General features: G+C 48.2%; 1 protein-coding gene across 1 annotated transcript; it reads left to right on the top strand.

Moving 5' to 3' along the window:
* Positions 1-1643: 1643 nt before the first annotated feature.
* CNBM1940 (hypothetical protein) lies at positions 1644-4210 on the top strand (the record flags this gene model as incomplete). The annotated part of the gene is made up of 5 exons (XM_766943.1): positions 1644-1753; positions 1821-2019; positions 2084-3484; positions 3545-3895; positions 3950-4210. 5 exons carry the CDS (start codon positions 1644-1646, stop codon positions 4208-4210), a joined length of 2322 nt encoding a protein of 773 aa, XP_772036.1.
* Between the last annotated feature and the right edge of the window lie 3367 nt (positions 4211-7577).

Here is a 7577-nt window from a genome sequence, read left to right on the forward strand (position 1 = left end):
ACGGTCTTTCAGGCGACGTTGATATTGTAGGACTTTTGTATAGTGTACATGATATGACATAACGTCAGGCGTTTTTCCACAAATCTCTCTGGTTACGTCCATTATCAGTGATCGAGGCAGTGTAGTTGGGTGCAAATCATGACTCGCAATAAGTGAATGATATCCATTGGGTGTTGAAGATTACTTGTGACTCATACGCGATGATAAAAACGGGTCTTACCTGATCAAAACCTGTATGATGAATGGCAACGCTGTGAGAATCACTAACAGTAAAAGTCATGTGAGGCTGTTAACTTTCTTCTGGAAAATGTTCCCAGACTTACATCAGCGGAATCTGAAGAACAGGTTTCATTTAAATGACGTTAGCCGACGTTCCCGCCAATTACTTATTAATAATTAATGTCAACGTTGACGTTCTTCCGCCACGATTTCCTATAGATATGTTATCGAGATGGATTTAGATACACGATATACCCAAACTCCCCGAAAGAGTCGTTATTGCCCTTGATCACAACATACATCCCATCGACGCCTGTCCAAGCCAAATCACAGCCTGATTGATATGAGACTCTGGAATAATCGTTCGTAAATCCAGTATCAGGACTTAGCTTGGCGTTTTGACATCGATTGGGGCAGCAAAAAAGGATAGCCTAAGGTGAGGCAGTAAGCGTACATGTTGCTTGGCGGAACATCGAGATAAGCGTAAGTGCTTAGTGTATCTGAACAAAATTGAACGTGACCGACACTTCGGGCATGCAGTGACTGTTTGAGTACAGTGATCGCCGCAGTTCACGAGGCTATGCTACTGATAGCTTTTCCCTCAGAAGACGCTCGTTGTTGTTATGTGCTGTACCGAACATACATCCTGACGGAACAGCGAGGATGCCGGGGTCGATATAGCTAGCTCTATAATGGTGAGAGATGAAGGAGTTTCGACCTTTGATTTCCTACGGCTGTGTTTCCCATGCTTACTAGTACGTCTCGAAAGATCTCCGCTCATATCCATCAGATATATCCCTCTGTCTTCCTTAATGGATGCTTGAGGAAGCGTAACAGGACGCAAGATGACAACAAGCTTAATTCGGCGGTCCATCCAACCTTATACCGCTCGTTCTCCTGGTAAAGAGTTGATATGGCTTGGAAGTACGAGGGAGTTTGCTTCGGAAATAAGTCTCGATGTCGAAAGAAGTTTGCGGCAGTGGCACTCTGCTGCATCGCCAGTCGATTTGTGGTTGTTTGCCGCTCTTTTGTCGACTGCTGAAGAATGAACGCACATAGATTCGGACACCGTGTCACAGCCGTAAAATAAGCATGAAACAGAGGTTGAGACGACGGGTCAGGCAACTCGAAACATGTCGCACGACGGAAGCTTTTTCGCGTCAGGAGCCAAGGGGACCCGAAGGGCTACTACCGCCGTTGCCATGGCGGCGGTGTCCGTTAGACGAATATCTGCGACGCAATTTTATGGAATTTCTCCTCAATGCAAAAAGCTTCGAGGCCATTCTGCCAAGCTCTGGCAAGTTCGCTGGCAGAGGCTGACGGCGAATGCACAACTGAAAAGACGAATCATCCTTTCCTTTAAAACTCCACATTTCTTTCTTCTAGTATCTGTAGCACTAAAACAAATAGAAAAACATTAGAAAATGGCCAGTGTCGTCGGTATTGATCTCGGTAACCTTTCCTCCAAGGTTGGTGTTGCCCGACACCGAGGAATCGACATCATTGTCAACGAAGTTTCCAACCGTGCCACCCCGTAAGTATTTACAGGCATTTGTCTCGTGTCCTTTGGGTACATCAGCTAACATATCGCTTTTTTATAGCTCTCTCGTCTCTTTTACCCCTCGTCAAAGATTTATCGGTGAACCCGCCAAGACCGCCGAGACTTCAAACTTCAAAAACACCGTTGGCTCTTTGAAGAGGTTGATCGGCAGGTCTTTCAACGACCCCGAGGTTGAGGAGTACGAGAAGAAGTTCATCAACGCGCAGCTCATTGACGTTAACGGTGAGATTGGTGTGAAGGTAAGCTCAGATCATCAAATGTGTATATTATTATTTCTTTAGTGCTAACTTTGAGATTGCCAAGGTCAACTATCTTGGCGAGCCCACCGACTTCTCTTTCACTCAGCTCGTTGCCGCCTACCTTGGCAAGATCCGAGACACCACTGCCGCTGAGTTGAAGCAGTCCGTTTCCGACGTTGTTATCGCCGTTCCCGGATGGTTCACCGACGTCCAGCGACGTGCTTTGCTCGACGCTGCCAACATCGCCGGTCTCAATGCTCTTCGGCTCATCAACGACACCACCGCTGTTGCTCTTGGTTACGGTATCACCAAGGCTGACTTGCCCGAGAGCACCGAGGCTCCTCGACACGTCGTTTTCGTTGACGTCGGCCACTCCGACTACTCCGTCGCAGTTGTTGCCTTCTCCAAGGGTCAATTGACCATCAAGTCCACTGCCTATGACAGGCATTTCGGTGGCCGGGACTTCGATTATGCTTTGGTCCAGCATTTCGCTGAGGAATTCAAGACCAAGTACAAGGTTGACGTCCTCTCGTCCCCCAAGGCTGTCTTCCGACTCACCACTGGCTGTGAGCGTCTCAAGAAGGTCCTCTCCGCCAACGCTGAAGCCCCAATCAACGTTGAATCGCTCATGAACGACATTGACGCCACTTCTACCTTGACCCGAGAGTCCTTCGAGAAGCTCACTGACCATCTCCTCTCCCGAGTCTCTGACCCTCTTGCCGAGGCCCTTGAAAAGGCCGGTCTTACTATTGACCAAGTTGATGCCGTCGAGCTTGTCGGTGGCTCTACCCGTATCCCTGCCATCAAGGAGCGAATCCAGCAGTTTTTCGGTGGTAAGATCCTTAACTTTACCCTTAACCAGGATGAAGCTATTGCCCGAGGTGCCACCTTCGCTTGTGCTTCCCTTTCCCCCGTCTTCCGAGTCAGGGAGTTTGCCGTCCACGACATTGCCGCTTACCCCATCAAAATCTCATGGGAGAAGGAGGCTGGCAACCCCGATGAGGACACCGAACTCGTTGTCTTCGGTACCGCTAACCCCATCCCTTCAACTAAGGTCCTTACTTTCTACCGACAGGGCCCCTTCGAGCTCGAGGCTGCTTATGCCGACCCCGCCTCTCTTCCAAAGGGTATCAACCCCTGGATCGGCAAGTACACTGTCAAGAGCGTCGAGAAACCCGCTTCTGGCGACCTTTCTATCGTCAAGGTTAAGGCTCGACTTAATTTGCACGGTATCATGAACTTTGAGGGTGCCTACTGCGTTGAGGAGGTTGAAAAGGAGGAGGAGGTTACAGTTGGTGAGGGTGAGGATGCCAAGACCGAGAAGAAGTTGGTTAAGAAGATCCAGAGGAAGGGTGATTGCCCCGTTGTTGGCCAGTACACTGGTTTGGTCCAGGACAAGGTCAACGACCTCGTCGAGAAGGAGGGTAAGATGCACGCTGAGGACAAGTTGGTCATGGAGACCGAGGTAAGTGTTCCATATGTTTTATATTTCTTATTTTGAGCAATATCTGACTTCGTCTTCTAGGACCGCAAGAATGCTCTCGAAGAATATGTCTACGACACCCGAGGCAAGCTTGACGACCGATACGCCAACTACGTCCAGGCTTCGGAGAAGGAAGCTCTCCTTCAGGGTCTTCAGGAGGCTGAGGACTGGCTCTACTCTGAGGACGGTGAGGATGCCACCAAATCTGCCTACGTCCAGAAGCTCGATGCTCTTAAGGCCATGGGTGACCCTATCGTGTTGAGGTGGAAGGAGAGCGAGGATAGGCCTAGGGCTGCCGCTGCTCTTAGGGAGGCTTTGAACACCTACTTGACCGCTGCCCAAGGTGAGGATGAGAAGTACAGCCACATCGAGGAGTCTGAGAAGGCCAAGGTCGTAAGTAGACGTTTCTCATTTCATGTTAAAAAGGCAACGCTAACATCTTTATAGATTGAGAAGTGTGCCACCACCCAACAATGGCTTGAGGACCAACTTTTCCGTCAATCAGAAAAACCCAAGAACGTTAACCCCGTCATCACTTCTGCCGAGATCAACAGGCGACGAGAGGACGTTGTCTACAGCAGCAATGCTATCCTCAACAAGCCCAAACCTAAGCCCAAGGTCACCACTGAGGCTCCTCAGCAGCCTCCTGCGCAGGAGAAGACTGAGAATGAGCCCGAGGCCAAGGTTGAGGAGATGGACATCGACTAGATGCGTTGTTGAAGTTGGGGTGTTGTAGAGGGTGTTTGTTATTAGAAGAGGAAGAAGATATCCAGTCTAATTTATGTGACGAATACAGAATCCATGCATAGTTGGTTTTCGTGTTGTTGTTTCCTATGATCGTCTTAGAAAGTTGGACAGTCTCTTGTCTGTCCACAAGCCTCCAGTACATAATAATAATCAATAAACAGTTAGGAACGGAAAATTATGACGTTGTTAGATGCCCTGATCTGATGGTGTGACGCTCATCTGTGATCGGTCATCGATTGTTTGAATCTGGTTATTTATTTATCATCAACGAACTTTTTTCTTTTGGCACCAACAGTACCAGCGCCCGTCATTGAATGCTTTCATTCCCGTCATTTATACATATTTTCAACAGACCTTCGATATACCGAACAAATCCTCAATTGGAGAGTTAGCAATGCAAGTATGGAAACCGAGCTCTCTCAAGCGGTCGACAAGCTTCAAACAGCTTTTCCGCAACCCGAGCTTCCATCCTCCTTTCAATGCTTACCTCTCGCCACGGCTCTAATCAATTCCTACCATCCACCGCAAGAATTTCCACCAGACCCACTGCCTTATAACACTTCTGACCCATGTGATCCATATGGATACGCGCATACCGACATCCTCCGTTCAAGGCTTACTTCAAGGATACGCCCTAAGTTTCCACTCCTGTTCAGCCCCGTCCCGGGAATCAACCACACAGCGGCCACAAAATAGCTCAGGACCTTAGCATCAACTTCTAACTGTCTCTACCAATGTCAATGATTATTCATACAGTCATCAATTTGGTCGAATATCATACGAGCCAGCTCAAGCGCACAGGCCTTCGGCCCCTGCACCTGTACCTGGGGTCACTTTTGGAAGCACCAAAACGCCTCAGACACATACCATCCATGGTCCTCAAGCGTCCTCCTCCTCTCTATCTCAATTGAACTTATCACATCGGCTTCAGTAGGATACCAGCAGTACCAGCATCAGCTACCCACCCCTTTGCCTTCGAACCCTTTCCCGCCATTCCCTTCTGGCTCCCAGACTTATTTCCAGCCCCAGGCGTACGAGAGAGAGGATCAAAGCCGACTTGAAGATTACTCACGATTTAATCCATCAAATAATTTGGAAGTACTGGAACAGGCCAATATCGGTATCTGGATCAGTAGCCTTTTCTCAGCTTTACCGTACACAATCCCCTCACCAACAGCCAACATACCTCCATTCTTTTCCTCCTCATCTGAAGACAACTCTTCTTTTTAAGTTCCACTGGCTTCTCTGACTCTGCTCCCCAAGGACCTAAACTACAAGTCAAGCCCATAAAGAGCTACTGAGCAATGGACATATAGGACGGGATGGGAGGGAAGGATAGCAGGCTGCATGGAAGCCTGCCACCATGGAGCACAGATATGGGACTAATCTTCCAGGTGGGGGAGAGTGAAATGGCACAGGAGGAAGAAAGCGCAAGACGAGGAGGATATGAAGGAGATGTAGGAAATGAGGAAGATCTGGGTAAGTGTAAGAGCAAAGCTGAGAGACAGTCCGCAGCGTCAGGAGAGCCGGCGATTGTGTGGCGAGAGTGCGGGAGTGGGGGTGACAGTGGCGAAAAAGAGTGGACGGAAAATGTTGACGACGACAACTCTGATTTGAGGTCGGAAGCCAGTTTGGCATCCGAGCTTGAGATGCTTGAAGAGATAGTAGAGTATGATAAGTTCAATGGTTCATGCCTATAATCCGCACTTGCGTGCGTAGACAAAAAAGCAGTTGCTAACTCTTCCGCAAGATTCGAATACATCACTGTAGAACTACGCATTATTATTAGTGCGTTGAACAACAAATATTTGTAAGCTTGAGGAACGAGGGGCGGAGGGAGAGCAGGCTCCGTCCTTTATTTACCGGAGACTCTGAAATCTCATAGAAGAGAAGGCCTGGACCATTAAAATAGATGTTCCAGTTTTCTGTTTTGTTCGTTAATAACTGTAATTATTAAGAATCGGAAGGCATTTGGAATCTCCAAGTGCCATATATGTATGTAGGTTTAGGAGGAGTGCGACAACCTTTGCTCAGCTGTCGCGCCATTACTGTTCACATGGCATTTGCCTAATAAGTGGATACCGTTTCGCTTCTTCTGCTTACAAATCGCAACATCTGCTAGGTGAGTGGATACCTTTTCTTTCATTCTGCCAGCAAATCGCAAACATCTGATAGGTGCCAGGTCCCAGGTACTGCATATTGCTACCCCCGTTTAAGGGGTCCGACAATGCAGCAAGCCCCGGTTACCGATTATGGAATACCTTTTTCTATATCCGGTCGCGGTTCTTTCTTTGCGGTGTGGCGGTTAACAAAGACAAGAGAGATAAGAGAGGAAGTTTTTCAGCCACACGTAACTCGTCATCATCACCTCTAATCTGGACGCTTCTCCAGCTCCCGTTTCCCTGAAGTCTGGAGAATAACGGAGCCTCATGGCGTTTCACATGGTGCCCCCCGATGTTACCGGCGGGTAATCGTAGTCCGTGGATGTAGTTTAACTTTTTTTTCTTGCTAAATAAGCTAGGCGATCGACGATGCAACCAACGAACGGCATTCGCAAAGGACGGACCATGTTTCGGCCGCTCCGTGTAATTGAAGACTCTTTTTCATTGCGAGAGCCGGCACTGAACGGTAAAGAGCCAGAAGCGAACCTCCCCCACTTTCGATACAACACCGTATATGCAAACACGATGCAAAGAGCGGTAGCTTTACAAGAAAATTTGCATGTAGCATATGATATCGTATAGGGAAGTAGAGTTATTTAGGAAGAGGTCGCTCGTGACGTGAGGCGTAAGAAGGACGGACGACGGAGCAGGAAGGCATCGGTCGCTGAAAGAAAATGAGGTCGTACTCTTTTGCAGGTTCCAGCTCTATCCGCTATTCGGTTCCTGGATAACCGTTTGAAGCATGAAGCGTGAAGCATGAAGTCTTGGTAAGACTTTTTTGAATGTCTGGCCTTGGCGCAACAAAAGTGTAAATTTCTTGGCCCTGTATCTGCTGCCTTTTCGCCGGATAACAACTTTTAGTCGTTTTCTTCACCGAAAGAATATATGCTGTACGCTGCTCGTTGAGGATGCAGCCTTTGGTTATATTAAGGCTGTAAGCTGCGTTGTGGTGTTGTCCCATTCTTCCTCCTCTTCTTCACCTGAGTTACCATTTCAATCATCTTGCAATATTTTGTCCTTGAGTGATTGAGAATCCTCCTGTATCACTCTTACCACACCTTGTCACCACAACTACAACTTCACATACACCGTACGACGACTTGCCTCCGTCTACCACATTTCTTCCACCCCCGTCACTCAACCCAGTTTCTATCTATTCAAACAAC

The sequence above is a fragment of the Cryptococcus neoformans genome, chromosome 13 (genome assembly GCF_000149385.1).
Source record: "Cryptococcus neoformans var. neoformans B-3501A chromosome 13, whole genome shotgun sequence".
Taxonomy (NCBI): Eukaryota; Fungi; Basidiomycota; class Tremellomycetes; order Tremellales; family Cryptococcaceae; genus Cryptococcus; species Cryptococcus deneoformans.